Genomic DNA, 21,666 nt, shown 5'->3' on the forward strand with positions numbered 1-21,666 from the left:
AGTGACGTGGAGGAGCGGCGGGAGAAGCGTCGGGAGGGGGAGAAAGCGGCGGCGTGACGTCACCGAGGGACACCGGGGGAGCCCGGCGTGACGTCATGCCGACCGTGCTGGGCCTGGAGGGCTCCGCCAACAAGGTGGGCGCGGGGGTGGTGCGGGACGGCGCCGTCCTCAGCAACCGCCGCGCCACCTACGTCACGCCGCCGGGACAGGGTGACGTCATTTTTCACTTCTCCCCCCTCCCCCCACCCCCCCTCTCCCCCTCCTCCGGTGGCCCCCGGGGTGTCCCCTCAGCGCTGACCCCTCCCCGGTGCTTTCCTGCCCCTCAGGGTTCGCCCCCGGCCCCACCGGGCGGCACCACCGGGCGGTGCTGCTGGGCTTGGTCCGGGCCGCGCTGCGCGAGGCGGGGGTGGAGCCCCGCGACCTGGACGGGGTCGCCTTCACCAAAGGTAAGGCCGGAAACCGACCCAAAACAACCCCGAAACCCCCTCCATAGACCCCAAAAAACCCCAAAACCCGCTCCATAGACCCAGAAAAACCCCAAAACCCGCTCCATAGACCCAGAAAAACCCCAAAACCCGCTCCATAAACCCCAAAACAACCCCGAAACCCCCTCCATAGACCCCAAAACAACCCCGAAACCCCCTCCATAGACCCAGAAAACCCCAAAACCCCCTCCATAGACCCAGAAAAACCCCAAAACCCTCCATAGACCCAGAAAAACCCCAAAACCCTCCATAGACCCCAAAACAACCCCAAAACCCCCTCCATAGACCCAGAAAAACCCCAAAACCCCCTCCATAAACCCAGAAAAACCCCAAAACCCTCCATAGACCCAGAAAAACCCCGAAACCCGCTCCATAAACCCCAAAACAACCCCGAAACCCGCTCCATAAACCCCAAAACAACCCCGAAACCCCCTCCATAGACCCAAAAAAACCCCAAAACCCCCTCCATAGACCCCAAAAAACCCCCAAAACCCTCCATAGACCCCAAAACAACTCCAAAACCCCCTCCATAGACCCAGAAAAACCCCAAAACCCTCCATAGACCCAGAAAAACCCCAAAACCCGCTCCATAGACCCAAAACAACCCCAAAACCCGCTCCATAGACCCCAAAACAACCCCAAAACCCCCTCCATAGACCCAAAAAAACCCCAAAACCCCCTCCATAGACCCCAAAAAACCCCAAAACCCTCCATAGACCCAGAAAAACCCCAAAACCCTCCATAGACCCAGAAAAACCCCAAAACCCTCCATAGACCCCAAAACAACCCCAAAACCCCCTCCATAGACCCAGAAAAACCCCAAAACCCTCCATAAACCCCAAAACAACCCCAAAACCCCCTCCATAGACCCAGAAAAACCCCAAAACCCCCTCCATAAACCCCAAAACCCCCTCCATAAACCCCAAAAAAACCCCAAAACCCTCCATAGACCCAAAACAACCCCGAAACCCCCTCCATAGACCCAAAAAAACCCCCAAAAGCCTCCATAGACCCCAAAAAACTTCCCCATAATCCCCAAAAAATCCCCAAAAATCCCCCCAGAATCCCCCAAAAATCCCATAAAAATTCCCGAAAAATCCCCAAAAACCCCCCAAAATCCTGCAAAAATCCCCAAAAATCTCCAAAATTCCCCTGAAACCCCCAAAAATCCCCCAGAAATCCCCCAAAATCCCCCAAAAATCCCCAAAAACCCCCCAAAATCCCTCAAAAGTCCCCAAAAGTCCCCCGAAACCCCCAAAAATCCCCAAAAGTCCCCCGAAACCCCCAAAAATTCCCTCAAAATCCCCCAAAAATCCCCCAGAAATTCCCCGAAATCCTCCCAAAATTCCCCAAAAAACCCCAAAACCCTCCATAGACCCCAAAAAATTCCCAAAATCCCCCAAAAATCGCCCAAAATCCCCAAAAATCTCCCCAAAAATCCCTCAAAAATGCCCAAAAATCCCCCGAAACACCGAAAAATCCCCAAAAAAACCCAGAAATGCCCAAAAACCCCTAAAAAGCCCCCATAAACCCCCAAAATCTCCCCAAAAATCCCCTGAAACCCCCAAAAATTTCCCGAAAAATCCACAAAAATCCCCAAAATCCCCCAAAAATCTCCCCAAAAACCCCCAGAAATCTCCAAAAATCCCCCAAAAATCCCCAAAAGCCCCCTGAACCCCCCCAAAAATTCCCCCCAAATCCCCCAAAAATCCCCTGAAACCCCCAAAAATCCCCCGAAAATCCACAAAAATCCCCCAAAATCCCCCCAAAATTCCCGAAAATCCCCCCAAAATTCCTGAAAAACCCACAGAAATCTCCAAAAATCCCTCAAAAATCCCCCAAAATCCCCCGAAACACCCAAAAATCCCCAAAAAAACCCAAAAATGCCCAAAAACCCCTAAAAAGCCCCCATAAACCCCCAAAATCCCCCAAAAATCCCCCGAAAATCCCCGAAAAATCCACAAAAATCCCCCAAAAATTCCCGAAAACCCCCAGAAATCTCCAAAAATCCCCCAAAAATCCCCAAAAGCGCCCTGAAATCCCCAAAAATTCCCTCAAAATCCCCCAAAAATCCCCTGAAATCCCCAAAAATCTCCCCAAAAATCACTTAAAAATCCCCAAAAATCCCCAAAAAAACCCAAAAATGCCCAAAAACCCCTAAAAAGCCCCCATAAACCCCCAAAACCCCCCAAAAATCCCCTGAAACCCCCAAAAATCCCCGGAAGTCCCCTGAAAATCCACAAAAATCCCCCAAAACCCCCCAAAAATTCCCTCAAAATCCCCCAAAAATCCCCCAAAAATTTCCCGAAATCCTCCCAAAATTCCCCAAAAACCCCCAAAACCCTCCATAGACCCCAGGAAGCCCCCAAAACCCTCCATAGACCCCAAAAAGTTCCCAAAACCCTCCATAGACCCCCAAAAATTCCCGAAAAACCCCCAGAAATCTCCAAAAATCCCTCAAAAATCCCCAAAAATCCCCCGAAACACCCAAAAATCCCCAAAAAAACCCAGAAATGCCCAAAAACCCCTAAAAAGCCCCCATAAACCCCCAAAAATCCCCCAAAAATCCACAAAAATCCCCATAATCCCCCAAAAATCCCCGAAAAACCCCCAGAAATCTCCAAAAATCCCCCAAAAATCCCCAAAAGCGCCCTGAAATCCCCAAAAATTCCCTCAAAATCCCCCAAAAATGCCCTGAAATCCCCAAAAATCTCCCCAAAAATCACTTAAAAATCCCCAAAAATCCCCAAAAAAACCCAAAAATGCCCAAAAACCCCTAAAACGCCCCCAAAAATCTCCCCAAAATCCCCCAAAAATCCCCTGAAACCCCCAAAAATCCCCCAAAAATCCCCGAAAAATCCACAAAAATCCCCCCAAACCCCCCAAAAATTCCCTCAAAATCCCCCAAAAATCCCCAAAAATTCCCCGAAATCCTCCCAAAATTCCCCAAAAAACCCCAAAACCCTCCATAGACCCCAAAAAATTCCCAAAATCCCCATAATCCCCCAAAAATCACCCAAAATCCCCAACAATCTCCCCAAAAATCCCTCAAAAATTCCCCAAAAATCCCCCAAAAATCCCCAAAAGCCCCCTGAACCCCCCCAAAAATTCCCTCAAAATCCCCCAAAAATCCCCTGAAACCCCCAAAAATCCCCCAAAAATCCACAAAAATCCCCAAAAATCCCCCAAAAATTCCCGAAAAACCCCCAGAAATCTCCAAAAATCCCCCAAAAATCCCCTGAAACCCCCAAAAATCCCCCAAAAATCCACAAAAATCCCCAAAATCCCCCAAAAATCCCCGAAAAACCCCCAGAAATCTCCAAAAATCCCCCAAAAATCCCCAAAAGCCCCCTGAACCCCCCCAAAAATTCCCCCAAAATCCCTCAAAAATGCCCTGAAACCCCCAAAAATCCCCCGAAAATCCACAAAAATCCCCCAAAATCCCCCAAAAATTCCCGAAAATCCCTCAAAAATTCCCGAAAAACCCCCAGAAATCTCCAAAAATCCCTCAAAAATGCCCAAAAATCCCCTGGAACACCCAAAAATCCCCAAAAAAACCCAAAAATCCCCCAAAAACCCCTAAAAAGCCCCCATAAACCCCCAAAAATCCCCAAAATCCCCCAAAAATCCCCGAAAAACCCCCAGAAATCTCCAAAAATCCCCCAAAAATCCCCAAAAGCCCCCTGAACCCCCCCAAAAATTCCCCCAAAATCCCCCAAAAATGCCCTGAAACCCCCAAAAATCCCCTGAAAATCCCCAAAAATCCCCCAAAATCCCCCAAAAATTCCCGAAAATCCCTCAAAAATTCCCGAAAAACCCCCAGAAATCTCCAAAAATCCCTCAAAAATCTCCAAAAATCCCCTGAAACACCCAAAAATCCCCAAAAAAACCCAAAAATCCCCCAAAAACCCCTAAAAATCCCCCAAAAATCCACCAAAATCCCCCAAAACCGCAAAAATTCCCGAAAAACCCCCAGAAATCTCCAAAAAATCCCCCAAAAATCCCCCGAAAATCCACAAAAATCCCCCAAAATCCCCCAAAAATTCTTGAAAAACCCCCAGAAATCTCCAAAAATCCCCCAAAAATCTCCCGAAAATCCCCCAAAAATCCACCAAAATCCCCCAAAACCGCAAAAATTCCCGAAAAACCCCCAAAAATCCCCCAAAAATCCCCCAAAAATCCCCAAAAGCCCCCTGAACCCCCCCAAAAACTCCCTCAAAATCCCCCCAAAACGCCCAAATCCACCCCAAAACCTCCCTGCAGAGCTCCCTGGGAAGGTTTTGGAGGATCCCAGCGGGGCCGTTTGGGGTGAAACGAGGCCGTTTTGGGGCAGGTCCCGGCATGGGCTCTCCGCTGGCCGTGGTGGCGGCCGTGGCTCGGACGCTGGCGCAGCTCTGGCAGCGGCCGCTGCTGGCGGTCAACCACTGCGTGGGGCACATCGAGATGGGCCGGCTGCTGGGGCGCGCGCCCGACCCGCTGGTGCTCTACGTCAGCGGCGGCAACAGCCAGGTACGGCCACACGGGGAGAGGCGCCGGCGCGAGGAGGCGTGGCGGGGAGCCCTATCGATGGGTATCGGCGCCGTATCGCCGGTATCGGCGCGGTATCGCTGGGTATCGCCGGGTATTGGCGCGGTATCGCCGGGTATTGGCATGGTATCGCCGGGTATCGGCACGGTATCACTGGTTATCGCTTGATATCGCTTGATATCGCCGGGTATCGGCACGGTATCACTGGTTATCGCTTGATATCGCTTGATATCGCCGGGTATCGGCACGGTATCGCCGGGTATCGCTGGGTATCGCTTGGTATCGCTGGGTATCGCCGGGTATCGGTGCGATATCACCGGGTATCGCCGGGTATCGCCGGGTATCGCCGGGTATCGGCACAATATCGCTTGGTATTGCCGGGTATCGGCACGGTATCGCTTGATATCGCCAGGTATCGGTGCGGTATCGCTGGGTATCGCCGGGTATCGGCACAATATCGCTTGGTATTGCCGGGTATCGGCGCGGTATCGCTTGGTATTGCCGGGTATCGGCGCCATATCGCCGGGTATCGGCACGGTATCGCCGGGTATTGGCACGATATCGCTTGGTATCGCCGGGTATCGCCACGATATCACCGGGTATTAGCACGATATCGCTGGGTATCGGCGCATTATCGCTGGGTATCGGCACAATATTGCTTGATATCGCCGGGTATCGCCGGTTATCGCTTGATATCGCTTGATATCGCCGGTTATCGCCGGTTATCGCCGGTTATCGCCGGTTATCGCCGGGTATCGCCGGTTATCACCAGTTATCGCCGGTTATCGCCGGTTATCGCCGGTTATCGCCGGTTATCGCCGGTTATCGCCGGTTATGGCCGGTTATCACCGGGTATCGCCAGTTATCGCCGGTTATCGCCGGGTATCGCCGGTTATCGCTGGTTATGGCCGGTTATCGCCGGTTATCGCCGGTTATCGCCGGTTATCGCCGGTTATGGCCGGTTGTCGCCGGTTATCACCGGTTATCGCCGGTTATCGCCGGTTGTCGCCGGTTATCGCCGGTTATGGCCGGTTATCGCCGGTTATCGCCGGGTATCGCCGGTTATCGCCGGTTATCGCCGGTTATGGCCGGTTATCGCCGGTTATCACCGGTTATCGCCGGTTATCGCCGGGTATCGCCGGTTATCGCTGGTTATGGCCGGTTATGGCCGGTTATCGCCGGTTATCGCCGGTTATCGCCGGTTATGGCCGGTTATCGCCGGTTATCGCCGGTTGTCGCCGGTTATCGCCTCTTATCGCCGGTTATCGCCAGTTGTCGCCGGTTATCGCCGGTTATCGCCGGTTATGGCCGGTTATGGCCGGTTATCACCAGTTATCGCCGGTTATCGCCGGTTATCACCAGTTATGGCCGGTTATGGCCGGTTATCGCCGGTTATCGCCGGGTATCGCCGGTTATCGCCGGTTATCGCCGGTTATCGCCGGGTATCGCCGGTTATCACCGGTTATCACCGGTTATCGCCGGTTATGGCCGGTTATCGCCGGTTATCACCGGTTATCGCCGGTTATCGCCGGGTATCGCCGGTTATCGCTGGTTATGGCCGGTTATCGCCGGTTATCGCCGGTTATCGCCGGTTATGGCCGGTTATCGCCGGTTATCGCCGGTTGTCGCCGGTTATCGCCGGTTATCGCCGGGTATCGCCGGTTATCGCCAGTTGTCGCCGGTTATCGCCGGTTATCGCCGGTTATGGCCGGTTATGGCCGGTTATGGCCGGTTATGGCCGGTTATGGCCGGTTATCACCAGTTATCGCCGGTTATGGCCGGGTATCGCCGGTTATCGCTGGTTATGGCCGGTTATCGCCGGTTATCGCCGGTTATGGCCGGTTATCGCCGGTTATCGCCGGTTGTCGCCGGTTATCGCCGGTTATCGCCGGTTATCGCCAGTTGTCGCCGGTTATGGCCGGTTATCGCCGGTTATGGCCGGTTATGGCCGGTTATCACCAGTTATCGCCGGTTATCGCCGGTTATCACCAGTTATGGCCGGTTATGGCCGGTTATCGCCGGTTATCGCCGGTTATCACCGGTTATCACCGGTTATCGCCGGTTATCGCCGGTTATCGCCGGTTATGGCCGGTTATGGCCGGTTATCACCAGTTATCGCCGGTTATCGCCGGTTATCACCAGTTATGGCCGGTTATCACCGGTTATCGCCGGTTGTCGCCGGTTATCGCCGGTTATCGCCGGTTATCACCAGTTATCGCCGGTTATCACCGGTTATCGCCGGTTATCGCCGGTTATCCCCGCGATATCGCGACGTGACGTCCCCCGGCGTGGCCCCCGCAGGTGATCGCGTATTCCCGGCGCCGCTACCGGATCCTGGGCGAGACGCTGGACGTGGCCGTCGGCAACTGCATCGACCGCCTGGCCCGGCTGCTGCAGGTAGGGCCACGCCCACCGCGGCCACGCCCACCGCGGCCACGCCCACCGCGGCCACGCCCACCGCGGCCACACCCACCCCGGCCACGCCCACACTGACCCTGCCCCTTTTCCCACAGATCCCCAACGCTCCCAGCCCGGGCTACAACGTGGAGCAGCTGGCCAAGAGGTGACCCCGAAAAAAAAAACCGCCCAGAAAATGCCCCCGAACCACCCCGAAATCCCACGGGAACCTCCCAGAATCTTCCCAAATCCTAAATTCTCCCCCAAAATCCCCTCAGGGGCCGCCAGCTGATCCCGCTGCCCTACGTGGTCAAGGGGCTGGACGTGTCGTTCTCGGGGCTGCTCTCGCACCTCCAGGTACCCCGAAAACCCCCCCGGGGGACCCCAAAATCTGCTGGGAGGGTCCTCAGAATCGCCAAGTTCTGTGAAACGCCCCCAAAATCCATGTGGGGATCCCCAGGGCTTTGGCACATCGGGTCGACCCCTTGAGGGCAATGGGGTGGCAGGCGGGACACCCCAAAACCCCAAAGGAGATCCCAAAACCCCAAAGGAGATCCCAAAACCCCAAAGGAGATCCCAAAACCCCAAAGGAGATCCCAAAACCCCAAAGGAGATCCCAGAATCTCAGAGGGGATCCCAAAATCTCAGAGGGGATCCCAAAACCCCAAAGGAGATCCCAAAATCTCAGAGGAGATCCCAAAACCCCAAAGGAAATCCCAAAACCCCAAAGGAGATCCCAAAATCTCAGAAGGGATCCCAAAACCCCAAAGGAGATCCCAAAATCTCAGAGGAGATCCCAAAACCCCAAAGGAGATCCCAAAACCCCAAAGGAGATCCCAAAATCTCAGAGGAGATCCCAAAATCTCAGAGGGGATCCCAAAACCCCAAAGGAGATCCCAAAATCTCAGAAGGGGATTCCAAAATCTCAGAGGGGATCCCAAAACCCCAGAGGAGATCCCAAAACCCCAAAGGAGATCCCAAAATCTCAGAGGGGGATCCCAAAACCCCAAAGGAGATCCCAAAATCTCAGAGGGGATCCCAAAATCTCAGAGGGGATCCCAAAACCCCAGAGGAGATCCCAAAACCCCAAAGGAGATCCCAAAACCCCAAAGGAGATCCCAAAACCCCAAAGGAGATCCCAAAATCTCAGAGGAGATCCCAAAACCCCAAAGGAGATCCCAAAACCCCAAAGGAGATCCCAAAATCTCAGAGGGGATCCCAAAACCCCAGAGGAGATCCCAAAATCTCAGAGGGGATCCCAAAACCCCAAAGGAGATCCCAAAACCCCAAAGGAGATCCCAGAATCTCAGAGGGGATCCCAAAACCCCAAAGGAGATCCCAAAATCTCAGAAGGGATCCCAAAACCCCAAAGGAGATCCCAAAACCCCAAAGGAGATCCCAAAACCTCAGAGGGGATCCCAAAACCCCAAAGGAGATCCCAAAATCTCAGAATGGATCCCAAAACCCCAAAGGAGATCCCAAAACCCCAAAGGAGATCCCAAAATCTCAGAGGGGATCCCAAAACCCCAAAGGAGATCCCAAAATCTCAGAGGGGATCCCAAAATCTCAGAGGGGATCCCAAAACCCCAAAGGAGATCCCAAAATCTCAGAAGGGGATCCCAAAACCCCAAAGGAGATCCCAAAACCCCAAAGGAGATCCCAGAATCTCAGAAGGGGATCCCAAAACCCCAAAGGAGATCCCAAAATCTCAGAAGGGGATCCCAAAACCCCAAAGGAGATCCCAGAATCTCAGAAGGGGATCCCAAAACCCCAAAGGAGATCCCAAAATCTCAGAGGGGATCCCAAAATCTCAGAAGGGATCCCAAAACCCCAAAGGAGATCCCAAAACCCCAAAGGAGATCCCAAAACCCCAAAGGAGATCCCAGAATCTCAGAGGGGATCCCAAAATCTCAGAGGGGATCCCAAAACCCCAAAGGAGATCCCAAAATCTCAGAGGGGATCCCAAAATCTCAGAGGGGATCCCAAAACCCCAAAGGAGATCCCAAAATCTCAGAAGGGGATCCCAAAACCCCAAAGGAGATCCCAGAATCTCAGAGGAGATCCCAAAATCCCAAAGGAGATCCCAAAATCTCAGAGGGGATCCCAAAACCCCAAAGGAGATCCCAAAACCCCAAAGGAGATCCCAAAACCCCAAAGGAGATCCCAAAATCCCAAAGGAGATCCCAAAACCCCAAAGGAGATCCCAAAATCTCAGAGGGGATCCCAAAACCCCAAAGGAGATCCCAAAATCTCAGAGGGGATCCCAAAATCTCAGAGGGGATCCCAAAACCCCAAAGGAGATCCCAAAACCCCAAAGGAGATCCCAAAATCTCAGAGGGGGATCCCAAAACCCCAAAGGAGATCCCAAAATCTCAGAGGGGATCCCAAAACCCCAAAGGAGACCCCAAAATCTCAGAAGGGATCCCAAAATCTCAGAGGGGATCCCAAAACCCCAAAGGAGATCCCAAAACCCCAAAGGAGATCCCAAAACCCCAAAGGAGATCCCAAAAACCCAAAGGAGATCCCAAAATCTCAGAAGGGATCCCAAAACCCCAAAGGAGATCCCAAAACCCCAAAGGAGATCCCAAAATCTCAGAGGGGATCCCAAAACCCCAAAGGAGATCCCAAAACCCCAAAAAAGGAACCCAGAGCAATTTGGGGGGACCCTAAAACCCCTTTTTTGTGCCCCCCCCAGGCAGTGACCCCAAAATTGTTGGAGTCGGGAGAGGCGACCCCAGAGGATTTGTGCTTCTCCCTGCAGGTGGAGAGCAGGAAAAATGGGATTGGGGGGATTAATTGGGGTTTGGGGGGATTAATTAGGGTTTGGGGGGATTAATTGGGGTTTGGGGGGAGTTAATTGGGGTTTGGGGGGAGTTAATTGGGGTTTGGGAGGAGTTAATTGGGGTTTGGGGGGAGTTAATTGGGGTTTGGGGGGATTAATTGGGGTTTGGGGGGATTAATTGGGGTTTGGGGGGAGTTAATTGGGGTTTGGGGGGAGTTAATTGGGGTTTGGGGGGATTAATTGGGGTTTGAGGGGATTAATTGGGGTTTGGGGGGAGTTAATTGGGGTTTGGGGGGATTAATTGGGGTTTGGGGGGAGTTAATTGGGGTTTGGGGGGATTAATTGGGGTTTGAGGGGATTAATTGGGGTTTGGGGGGAGTTAATTGGGGTTTGGGGGGATTAATTGGGGTTTGAGGGGATTAATTGGGGTTTGAGGGGATTAATTGTGGTTTGGGGGGTGTTAATTGGGGTTTGGGGGGTGTTAATTGGGGTTTGGGGGAGTTAATTGGGGTTTGAGGGGGTTAATTGGGGTTTGGGGGGATTAATTGGGGTTTGAGGGGATTAATTGGGGTTTGGGGGGATTAATTGGGGTTTGGGGGGAGTTAATTGGGGTTTGGGGGGAGTTAATTAGGGTTTGGGGGGAGTTAATTGGGTTTTGGGGGGTGTTAATTGGGGTTTGGGGGGTGTTAATTGGGGTTTTGGGGGAGTTAATTGGGGTTTGGGGGGATTAATTGGGGTTTGGGGGGAGTTAATTGGGGTTTGGGGGGTGTTAATTGGGGTTTGGGGGATTTAATTGGGGTTTGGGGGGATTAATTGGGGTTTGGGGGGAGTTAATTGGGGTTTGAGGGGATTAATTGGGGTTTGGGGGGAGTTAATTGGGGTTTGGGAGGAGTTAATTGGGGTTTGAGGGGATTAATTGGGGTTTGGGGGGATTAATTGGGGTTTGAGGGGATTAATTGGGGTTTGGGAGGAGTTAATTGGGGTTTGGGGGGAGTTAATTGGGGTTTGAGGGGATTAATTGGGGTTTGAGGGGATTAATTGGGGTTTGGGGGGATTAATTGGGGTTTGAGGGGATTAATTGGGGTTTGGGAGGAGTTAATTGGGGTTTGGGGGGAGTTAATTGGGGTTTGGGGGGATTAATTGGGGTTTGGGGGGAGTTAATTGGGATTTGGGGGGAGTTAATTGGGGTTTGAGGGGATTAATTAGGGTTTGGGGGGATTAATTGGGTTTTGGGGGGATTAATTGGGGTTTGAGGGGATTAATTGGGTTTTGGGGGTCACGAATAGATTTGGAGTGGACATGGAGTGGTTTGGGGGCTCATTTTGGGTCCTTCATGAAATTTTGGGGTATTTGCAACATTCCGGGGAGGGTTTAAGGGAATTTGGGTCGTGGTTAATTCGGAGAATTTTAATGGGGCTTTGGGGTTAATTAGGGGAGTTTCGTTCGGGCCGAATAACGAAGCTTTCGGGGTAATTTCGGCTCTGTGAAGGGAGTTGTTGGAGACTGGGAATTTTGGGGCGGGAGGTGGCGTTTCCCAGGATTTGGGGCCATTTTTGGGATTTGGGCAGGAGACGGCGTTCGCGATGCTGGCCGAGGTGACCGAGAGGGCGCTGGCGCTGACCAGGGCGAAGCACCTGCTGCTGGTGGGGGGCGTGGCCTGTGAGTGGGCGTGGTCACACCTGGGAATGGGCGTGGTCACACCTGGGAGTGGGCGTGGTCACACATGGGTGGGGCGTGGTCACACATGGGAGTGGGCGTGGTCACACCTGGGAGTGGGCGTGGTCACACCTGGGAGGGGCGTGGTCACACCTGGGAGGGGGCGTGGTCACACCTGGGAGTGGGCGTGGTCACACCTGGGAGTGGGGCGTGGTCACACCTGGGAGTGGGCGTGGTCGCACCTTTGAGGGGCGTGGTCACACCTGGGAGTGGGCGTGGTGACACCTGAGTGGGCGGGGTCATACCTGGGAGTGGGCGTGGTCACACCTGGGTGGGGCGTGGTCACACCTGGGGAGTGGGCGTGGTCACACCTTTGAGTGGGCGTGGTCACACCTGGGTGGGGCGTGGTCACACCTTTGAGGGGGCGTGGTCACACCTGGGAGGGGCGTGGTCACACCTGTGAGGGGGCGTGGTCACACCTGGGAGGGGCGTGGTCACACCTGGGAGTGGGGCGTGGTCACACATGGGAGTGGGCGTGGTCACACCTGAGAGTGGGCGTGGCCACATCTGAGTGGGCGTGGTCACACCTGGGAGTGGGGCGTGGTCACACCTGGGAGGGGCGTGGTCACACCTGGGTGGGGCGTGGTCACATCTGGGAGTGGGCGTGGTCACACCTGGGTGGGGCGTGGTCACACCTGGGAGGGGCGTGGTCACACCTGAGTGGGGCGTGGTCACACCTGTGAGTGGGGCATGGTCACACCTTTGAGTGGGCGTGGTCACACCAGTGAGGGGCGTGGTCACACCTGGGAGTGGGCGTGGTCACACCTGGGTGGGGCGTGGTCACACTTGTGAGTGGGCGTGGCCACATCTGAGTGGGCGTGGTCACACCTGGGCGGGGCCGTGGGAGAGCCGCGTGCTCGGCCCCGCCCAGAGCCACGCCCCGCGCACCTGTGCCCAGGTAACCACCGGCTGCAGGAGATGCTGCAGACCATGTGCCGCGCCCGGGGGGCCGAGCTCTGCCCCACGGACGACAGGTGAGGGCGGGGCCGGCCTGGGGGGCGGGGCGGGGCTCACCTGAGGGACACACCCCCTGACCTTTGACCCCTGACCTTTTTGCCCCCAGGTACTGCATCGACAACGGCGCCATGATCGCCCAGGCCGGCTGGGAGATGCTGAGGGCGGGGCAGGTGACGGAGCTCAGCCAATCAGGGATCACGCAGAGGTCAGAGCACGCGGCCCTGGGGGCGGGGCCAGGTGGGCAGCGTTTGACCGCTGACCTTTGACCCGTGGCCGCACGCAGGTACCGGACGGACGAGGTGGAAGTGACCTGGAGGGACTGAGGTGGCCGCGCCCTGAAGTGACCACACGTGGTGGCCACACCCACTCAATAAAAGGCCAACCCCCCACCTTGCCACGCCTTCATTTGTGTGTGACGTCATTCAGTTTGGGACTCGTTCCATCCAGAGGGGGATCGATCAGCTCCTGTCAGTCATGCTGGAGCCCTGTCAATCAACGCTGCAGGCCACGCCCCTTTCCGTCCGTGCTGCTTCCGTGGCTGTCAATCACCAGCTTCAGCCCCGCCCCCTTCATTAGCATCGCTGTCAATCAGCGATGAGCCGCGCCTCGGTTGCGTAACGGCGCCTCACGCAGCAGCCAATCGGATTGGCAGGCGGTGAAGCGCCGGCCAATAGGAGCATCGGGGGGCGTGGCTTTGCTGAGGGGGCTGGCGGACGAAGGCGGGAACGGCTCAGTCTGTGAGGGGCCGGCGGAGGGGTCGCATGGGAGAGGTAGTAGGGAGAAAATGGCGGCTGTGGGGGAAGGGGGCTGCGCGCGTGTGTGTGTGTGTGTGTTCTTCTATCGCGGTATGGCTCCCGATCGCGATCCCGACCTGCGTTCCCCCCGTCGCCGCCAGCCGCGGGCGCTCGGGGTTTTAGCGGTGTCGCAGAGCAGCGGCGGCTCCTTCTTCACCCGGCGGAGCAGAGGAGGTTTCGGGGCTCCACCGGATTTTGGGGAGTCGCACAAATGTTCCGGGAGGGGCGGAGGGGGACTCCGGGAGGGGCCGGGGGGTTCCTGGGGGGACTCCGGTGGTCCTGGTTCGGTCCCGCTGTGACTCCGTTTATCTTCCCTCAGGCGGAGCCACCGGCGGGAAACGGCTTTCAGAGGATCTCCTTTCGACTTCATCCGTATTTTTGTTTGTTTTTTTGTATCTTTTTTGGCTAACCTGAAGACTTTTTACCTCATTTTCCCTCAGGATTTGCCCCCCTCCCCCTCCACCACGTGTCTCCCCATTCTCCCCTTAACATCAGTGTAAATCTAATTCATTGTATTTTAATACGTATTTTAAGGCCGATTTAACGTAGTTTTCATTAATTTGTAATTTTCCGTAAAATGTTTTTACATTTTTTACCCTTTTTGGAATAAGTTTTCCCCTCAGGAAGGAGCCTCTTGCAGCAAACAGCACCCCGAGGATCTCAGCGCTAAATATGTACAATCGTATCTCTTTAGTTTACGTTCTTAATTAAGTTTTGGCTTTAAAAAACTGTTTTCTCGTTTTCAGTTAGTAGCTCGATTTTTTAGAACTAGTTTTTGGAGGGTTTTTGCCTGATTTGAGGATTTTTTGCCTCAGAGTTCCACCTTCGGAATTTGTCCCCCCCCACTCACGTGTTCTCCCTCCCCCTTTTTAACGTTACCTGAAACATAAAATACACTAAAGTGAAAATCCATAAAACTTTTTTGATGAGGTTTACCTCTTAATTATTGTTTTGATTTTCCTTTTTTTTTTTTTTTTGCCCCTTTTTCCTCGCTCTGTCCCCGAGGTGCTGCCACCACTGGGAAAACGCGCCACCGATTTTATCCCTTTATTTTCTGTTTTTCGCTTTCTTAAGTTCCATCGCTTTTGGTGAAGCTTTGGGCTTTTACCTCTTCAAATTTCTACTTTTCCGGATTTTTTTTTTTCCCCCCCCTTAAAACGTTAGTTCGATGTTATTCATGCCTTTTATTTTATTGATCGGCGGAATAAATCCTGTTTCATTGTGGGATGCGCCGAGGTTTTGGTGAGGGGAAAACTAAAAGTCATTTAAGATTTTTAAATAAATCAAACTTACAAATCCGGGGGGGGGATGTTTCGGGCCGACTCGGAACAGTTCGGAGGTTGACGGGACGGGACCAAGTGCGGCGGGGAGGGGGGAGAGGCGGGGGGAGCAAAGTGGTTCCTCCCGGGGGGGGCGGGGCTTGCCCTTAAAAGGGCAACAAAGGGGTGTGGCCACACCTAAAAAGGGCAGGAGGGGCGGGAAGTTTAAATGGGAGCGGGTGGGCGGAGCGTTGCCTCAGAGGGGCGGCCGCCATTTTGAGTGCGCCGCCCCAGCCAATGGGAGCGCAGCTGGCCGGAAGAGGCGGGCGGAAGAACCGGAAGCGGGCGGGGCCGCGCGCTGTCATGGCGGCGGCCGAGGAGGAGGCGGCGGCGGCAGCGGCGGCGGAGAGCGAAGGAGGGGAGAGGGGAGATGAGGAGGCGCTGAAGCGGCTCGAGGTGGGCGCGGAGGGGCGGGGATGCCCCGGCGGAGGAGGGGTGGGAGCCCCGGAAGGGTTTTGGGGTTCTCTGAGGGGGTTGGAGCCCTTTGAGGGGTGCGGGGCCGTGTGTGAGGGGAGCGGGGCTTTCCTGAGGGGAACTGAGGAAACTTTGAGGGGGAGCATTTGGGGGGGGGGGGGCCGGGATTGTTTTAAGGGGGGGAGGGTTTGGGGGATTTTTCTTTTTTTTTGTTTTTTTTTGGGGAGGTTTTGGATCGTTTTAGGATGGGCGTGTGCGGGTGGGAAATGGGTATTATTTGAGGGGGGAATTTGGTGGTTTTTGTGGGGAAATTTGGGGTTATTTTGGAGGGGGAGGTTGGGATTATTTGGGGGGGGGGTTTGTATTATTTCGCGGGGAATTCGGGGTTATTTTGGGGGGAATCTGGCAATTTTTTGGAGCTGAAATGGGGTTTTTTTGGGGGGACGGTGGGGTTATTTTGGAGGGGGAGGCTGGGATTATTTTCGGGGGGCATTTGGCGGGGAAATTTGGATTATTTTAGGGGGAATTTGGGGTTATTTTAGGGGGAATTTGGGGTTATTTTTGGGGGAATTTGGGGTTGTTTTAGGGGACATTCGTGATTTTTGGGGGAATTTGGGGTTATTTTAGGGGGAATTTGGGGTTGTTTTAGGGGGAATTTGGGGTTGTTTTAGGGAGAATTTGGGGTTATTTTTGGGGGAATTTGGGGTTGTTTTAGGGGGAATTTGGGGTTATTTTTGGGGGAATTTGGGGTTATTTTAGGGGACATTTGGGGTTATTTTTGGGGGAATTTGGGGTTGTTTTAGGGGGAATTTGGGGTTATTTTTGGGGGAATTTGGGGTTGTTTTAGGGGGAATTTGGGGTTATTTTTGGGGGAATTTGGGGTTATTTTAGGGGACATTTGGGGTTATTTTTGGGGGAATTTGGGGTTGTTTTAGGGGGAATTTGGGGTTATTTTGGGGGAATTTGGGGTTGTTTTAGGGGGAATTTGGGGTTATTTTTGGGGGAATTTGGGGTTGTTTTAGGGAACATTTGGGGTTATTTTTGGGGGAATTTGGGGTTGTTTTAGGGGACATTTGTGGTTATTTTTGGGGGAATTTGGGGTTATTTTAGGGGGAATTTGGGGTTATTTTAGGGGACATTTGGGGTTATTTTAGGGGACATTTGGGGTTGTTTTAGGGGACATTTGGGGTTTTTTTTGGGGGAATTTGGGGTTGTTTTAGGGGGAATTTGTGGTTATTTTTGGGGGAATTTGGGGTTATTTTTGGGGGAATTTGGGGTTGTTTTAGGGGGAATTTGGGGTTATTTTAGGGGACATTTGGGGTTATTTTTGGGGGAATTTGGGGTTATTTTAGGGGACATTTGTGGTTATTTTAGGGGGAATTTGGGGTTATTTTAGGGAACATTTGGGGTTGTTTTAGGGGGAATTTGGGGTTGTTTTAGGGGACATTCGTGGTTATTTTTGGGGGAATTTGGGGTTATTTTAGGGGGAATTTGGCAGTTTTTTTGGGGCTGAAACGGGGTTTTTTTGGGGGGACGTTGGGGTAATTTTGGAGGCGAGATGGCATTATTTGGGGGGAGTTTTGGGGGGAACTGGGGGTTATTCCGGGAGGAACTGGGCATGTCCCTGCCCCTTCCTTCCCCCCAGGCCCTGGTGACAGACCTGTACCGCTTCCGCGACGCGCTGGCCCCACGGGAGCCTCCCGCTGACCCCAGTGACCCCGCTGACCCTTTGGTGGCCCAGATGGAGAAAACGCTGAAGCTCATGGAGGAGGTTCACGGTACTGGGATGGACTGGGATGGACTGGGATGGACTGGGTGGGGCCGGGCGGGGCTGGGCTGGACTGGGCGGGGCTGGGCTGGGCTGGACTGGGCGGGGCTGGGCTGGGATGGACTGGGCTGGGCTGGGATGGACTGGGCGGGGCTGGGATGGACTGGGCGGGGCTGGACTGGGTGTGGCTGGGCGGGGCTGGGCTGGACTGGGCTGGGCTGGGCTGGACTGGGCTGGGCTGGGCTGGGCTGGACTGGGCTGGGCTGGACTGGGCGGGGCTGGGCTGGACTGGGTGTGGCCGGGCGGGGCCGGGTGGGGCTGGGATGGACTGGGCGGGGCTGGGCTGGACTGGGTGTGGCCGGGTGGGGCTGGGTGTGGCCGGGCGGGGCTGGGTGTGGCCGGGTGGGGCTGGGTGTGGCCGGGCGGGGCTGGGTGTGGCCGGGCGGGGCTGGGTGTGGCCGGGTGTGGCCGGGCGGGGCTGGGTGTGGCCCGTCACACCCCGCCGCTCACGGTGACCCCGCCCTGTCCCCGCAGTGTCCCCGGAGGGCCGTGGCCGTGCCCTGGTGCTCCGTGCCCGTGCCCTGGGCGTGGCCCCCGAGGCGGGCGGGGCGCGGGCGGAGCTGGCGCTGGGCCACGCCCTGAAGCTGGACCCCGCCCTGGGCGCGGCCTGGCGCCAGCTGGGCGAGCAGAGGTGGCGCCGAGGGGACATCAGGGGGGCCCGCGACGCCTTCGGGGGGGCCCTGCAGCAGGTGGGGGTCACTGGGGTCATTTGGGGGGCAGTTACGGGGTCACTGTGGGGGGGGGCGAGGGCGATAGGGAGGGGCCTTGGGGGTCACAGTGGGGTCAGGGGAGGGGTTTGGGATCCTGGCGATATTTGGGGCGGTTTGGGAGGTTTTTTGGGGGGAAGTTGGGGCTGTTCCGGGGAGCGGTTTTTGGGGTCCCGGGGCTGTCCCCTCCCTGCCCCCCTCAGTGTCCCCTTTGTCCCCTGGCAGGGCGAGGACCCCGAGGCCCGGCGCCTGCTGTCCATGGCTCTGCGCGCGCAGGGGGCGGGGCCTGGCCCCAAGGGGGCGGGGCCTGAGGCCAAAGGGGCGGGGCCTGGCCCAGGGGGCGGCGCCTTGCGGGAGAGCCTGGCCCAGGCCGAGGCGGCCGTGAGGAGTGACCCCAGCGATGGCCAGTCCTGGTGTGAGTCCGGGGGGCCTGGGGGGAGGCTCAGGTGGTTTTTGGTGGGCTTGGAAGTGGCTTTTGGGAGGTGTTTTTGGGGCCTCTGGCTTGTTTTCGGGGAGATTGAGAGAGGCTTTGGGAGTCTCAGGTGTGTTTTGGGGTTATTTCGGGGCTCTCGGGTGTGTTTTGGGGTCATTTCAGGAGTCTCAGGTGTGTTTTGGGGTCATTTTGGGTGTTTTGGGTGTGTTTTTCGGGTATTTGGCGTCTCTCAGCTGTGTTTTGGGGTCATTTCGGGTCTCTCGGGTGTGTTTTGGGGTCATTCCGGGTGTTTCAGGTGTGTTTTGGGGGTATTTGGTGTCTCTCGGGTGTGTTTTGGGGTCATTTTGGGTCTCTCAGATGTGTTTCGGGGTCATTTCGGGTCTCTCAGCTGTGTTTTGGGGGTATTTGGCGTTTCTCGGGTGTGTTTTGGGATCATTTCGGGTCTCTCAGGTGCGTTTCGGGGTCATTTCGGGTCTCTCAGGTGCGTTTTGGGATCATTTCGGGTCTCTCAGGTGTGTTTTGGGGTCTCTCAGGTGTGTTTTGGGGTCATTTCGGGTCTCTCAGGTGCGTTTTGGGGTCATTTCGGGTCTCTCAGGTGCGTTTTGGGGTCATTTCGGGTCTCTCAGGTGCGTTTTGGGGTCATTTCGGGTCTCTCAGGTGCGTTTTGGGGTCATTTCGGGTCTCTCAGGTGTGTTTCCCCCGCAGATGTGCTGGGCAATGCCCACGTCTCGCTGTTCTTCGCGGGTGGGCAGAGCCCCGGCAGCGCCCGGCGCGCGCTCGCGGCGTACGGGCAGGCGGTGAGGGGGGCGGGGCCGGGCTGGGGGCGGGGCCTGGATCGGGTGGGCGGGGCCGAGCTGTGGGGGTGGGACTTGGATCGGGTGGGTGGGGTTTGCCTCGGGGGGCGTGGCCATGTGAATGAACGCTGCTGGGAGGGCGTGGCTTGCTCACAGGAGGTGTGGCTATGCTAATGAGTTGGGGATGGGGGGTGCGGCCAGGCCGTAAAAGGCACCGGGGTGGTGCTAATTGGCTACTGGGGGGATGCTGTATTTTGGGGAGAAAAAAGCGGGATTTTGGGGTGGCACTGCTGGATTTTGGGGAGAAAAAAGCGGGATTTTGGGGTGGCACTGCTGGCTTTTGGGGTGGCACTGCTGGATTTTTGGGGTGGCACTGCTGGATTTTGGGGTGGCACTGCTGGATTTTGGTGTGGCACTGCTCACTTTTGGGGTGGCACTGCTGGATTTTGGGGTGGCACTGCTGGATTTTGGGGTGGCAGTGCTGGCTTTTGGGGTGGCACTGCTGGATTTTGGGGTGGCAGTGCTGGATTTTGGGGTGGCACTGCTGGATTTTGGGGTGGCAGTGCTGGATTTTGGGGTGGCACTGCTGGATTTTGGGGTGGCAGTGCTGGATTTTGGGGTGGCACTGCTGGATTTTGGGGTGGCACTGCTGGCTTTTGGGGTGGCACTGCTGGATTTTGGGGTGGCACTGCTGGATTTTGGGGGTGTCCCCGGCGCGTCCCCCCTCCCCCGCTGACCCCTCCCCTCCCCCAGGAGCGCGTGGACCCCGCGGCCGCCGCCAACCCCGACCTGCACCTGAACCGCGCCACGGTGAGGCGGCCATCTTGGGGTGGGGCGGGGCGGGGGGGGCGTGGCCAACGCTGGCCCCGCCCCGCACGGCTCCGGCAGCCAATCAGAGCGCTCCCCGCAGCTGCTGAGGCGGCCATCTTGGGGCGGGGGGCGTGGTCAACGCTGGCCCCGCCCCCGCACGGCTCCGGCAGCCAATCAGAGCGCTCCCCGCAGCTGCTGCAGTACCTGGAGCGCTTCCAGGCGGCGCTGGAGGGGCTGAACCGCGCGGCCGAGCTGGCCCCGGGCTGGGACGAGCCCCGGAAGCGCCACGGGCACCTCCTGGAGTTCCTGAGCCGCCTCTGCAGCCTGCTGGCCAACAGGGTGGGGCACTGGCAGCAATGGGAGGGACTGGAAGGGGGGGGGTACTGGGAGGGAACTGGTTTATACTGGGCTGAACTGGGGAGGTGGGGAAGGGGGTCACTCGTGGGCGTGTCCCCCCTGACCCTGCCCCGCCCCTCCCCCCAGGGGAAGCTGCGCGGGAAGCGGCGCCGGGGCCTGGCGGGGCCGGTGCCCCTCCCCCTGCTGGGGCCGCTGGCGGGGGCGGGGGGCCCGCGCCCCTCCCCCATCGCCGCCCTGCGCCCGGGGCCCAACCCCCAGCGGGTGCTGCTGGGCCGGGTCCTGTTCAGCCTGGCCCCGCCCGGGGGGGTGCCGTAGTGAGTTGTGGGGGCACTGGGAGGGACTGGGAGGGGATGGGGAGGGGACTGGGCCATGCTGGGGGTGAACGGGGAAAGTTTGTGGTACGTGACTGGGTTATACTGGGAGGAAACAGGGTTGTAGCGGCGTGTGGATGGGGTGGTCACTGGGAGGTACTGGGAGGGACTGGGATGGGATTGGGAGGGGGCTGGAAAGGGTTTGGAAGGGAACTGGGGAGCATTGTAGGGAACTGGGACGGGACTGGGACGAACTGGGGGGGATTGGGAGGGGATTGAGAGGGAGCTGGGAGGGAAGGGGTCACAAAGCCCCGCCCCCTGACCCCGCCCCTCTGACGTCACAGCGCGGTGGGGCTGCAGGACGGGGGCGGGGCCGTGGCCGCGGTCAGCGTCTACAACGCGGCCCCGGCCTGGGGAGTGACCGTGGGGGACGCGCTGGCGGTGCCCGACCCCGTCCTGACCCAGCACCAGCACCAGCACCAGGGCCAGGTGAGAGCACTGGTTTAAACTGGTTTGTACCAGTTTAAACGGCTTTGCACTCGTTCAAACCGCTTTATACTGGTTTAAACTGGTTCGTACTGGTTTAAACCGGCTTACGCTGGTCTCCCCCTCCCCCCACAGACGTTCTCCTTCCTCGGGATCCGCGTCTCCTCCCCCCTGTCCCTCGTGGTCAACGGGCGGCGCCCGCCCGCCTCCGCCCTGGCCCCGCCCCGCCTGGCGCTGTCCAATCCCAGCGCGCCGCTGCCGCGGGAGGCCACGCCCCCCGGCGGGCGCTGACCGCGCGGATTTGGGGTAATAAAGGAGTTTTTTGGGATCTTGGGGAGTCACGTCAAGTTTGGGGGAGGTGTGCAGCTGGGAGCCGCCATCTTGGCTGAGCCTCCACACTGGAGGCGGCCATGTTGGGTCATGGCGGCCGCCATCTTGGATTGTGCCAACCGCTGTCCCCCTCGGGGCGTGGCCGGTGCCGGACTGGGCGTGTCCCTCCCCTCCCCCCCCCGAACCTTTGTGGGGGAGGGGCTCTGAGAGACCCCCAGC

The 21,666-nt window shown here is 56.8% G+C and overlaps 2 protein-coding genes across 3 annotated transcripts; both read left to right on the plus strand.

Moving 5' to 3' along the window:
* Positions 1-2: 2 nt before the first annotated feature.
* On the plus strand, positions 3-13,258 carry OSGEP (O-sialoglycoprotein endopeptidase). Its single transcript, XM_082299502.1, has 11 exons — positions 3-210; positions 327-446; positions 4,819-4,994; positions 7,314-7,409; positions 7,526-7,575; positions 7,688-7,766; positions 10,105-10,170; positions 11,760-11,850; positions 12,806-12,881; positions 12,971-13,069; positions 13,148-13,258. The coding sequence occupies exons 1-11, from the start codon at positions 96-98 to the stop codon at positions 13,185-13,187; spliced, it is 1,008 nt and encodes a 335-aa protein (XP_082155628.1). The 5' UTR covers positions 3-95; the 3' UTR covers positions 13,188-13,258.
* A 1,995-nt stretch (positions 13,259-15,253) lies between these two features.
* On the plus strand, positions 15,254-21,666 carry TTC5 (tetratricopeptide repeat domain 5). Of its 2 annotated transcripts, XM_082299515.1 has the most exons (10): positions 15,254-15,373; positions 17,037-17,169; positions 17,694-17,908; positions 18,152-18,341; positions 19,065-19,156; positions 19,907-19,963; positions 20,156-20,302; positions 20,447-20,634; positions 20,976-21,120; positions 21,253-21,481. In XM_082299515.1, the coding sequence occupies exons 1-10, from the start codon at positions 15,281-15,283 to the stop codon at positions 21,406-21,408; spliced, it is 1,416 nt and encodes a 471-aa protein (XP_082155641.1). In that variant the 5' UTR covers positions 15,254-15,280; the 3' UTR covers positions 21,409-21,481. The 2 variants fall into 2 exon arrangements, with proteins under 2 accessions (XP_082155641.1, XP_082155642.1); XM_082299516.1 differs by lacking the exon at positions 20,447-20,634 and having other exon boundaries at positions 21,253-21,666.

Source organism: Coloeus monedula (genome assembly GCF_965178545.1).
Source record: "Coloeus monedula genome assembly, chromosome: 32".
NCBI classification, from domain to species: Eukaryota; Metazoa; Chordata; class Aves; order Passeriformes; family Corvidae; genus Coloeus; species Coloeus monedula.

Bases quoted from the DNA above. Each gene is read 5' to 3' on its own strand.
- OSGEP (XM_082299502.1), top strand. From the start codon at position 96: ATGCCGACCGTGCTGGGCCTGGAGGGCTCCGCCAACAAGGTGGGCGCG. The intron at 7,410-7,525 runs GTAGGGCCACGC...CTTTTCCCACAG, and splicing joins GCCTGGCCCGGCTGCTGCAG to ATCCCCAACGCTCCCAGCCC. The intron at 10,171-11,759 runs GTGGAGAGCAGG...GGATTTGGGCAG, and splicing joins ATTTGTGCTTCTCCCTGCAG to GAGACGGCGTTCGCGATGCT.
- TTC5 (XM_082299515.1), top strand. From the start codon at position 15,281: ATGGCGGCGGCCGAGGAGGAGGCGGCGGCGGCAGCGGCGGCGGAGAGC. The intron at 15,374-17,036 runs GTGGGCGCGGAG...CCTTCCCCCCAG, and splicing joins AGGCGCTGAAGCGGCTCGAG to GCCCTGGTGACAGACCTGTA. The intron at 17,909-18,151 runs GTGGGGGTCACT...GTCCCCTGGCAG, and splicing joins TCGGGGGGGCCCTGCAGCAG to GGCGAGGACCCCGAGGCCCG.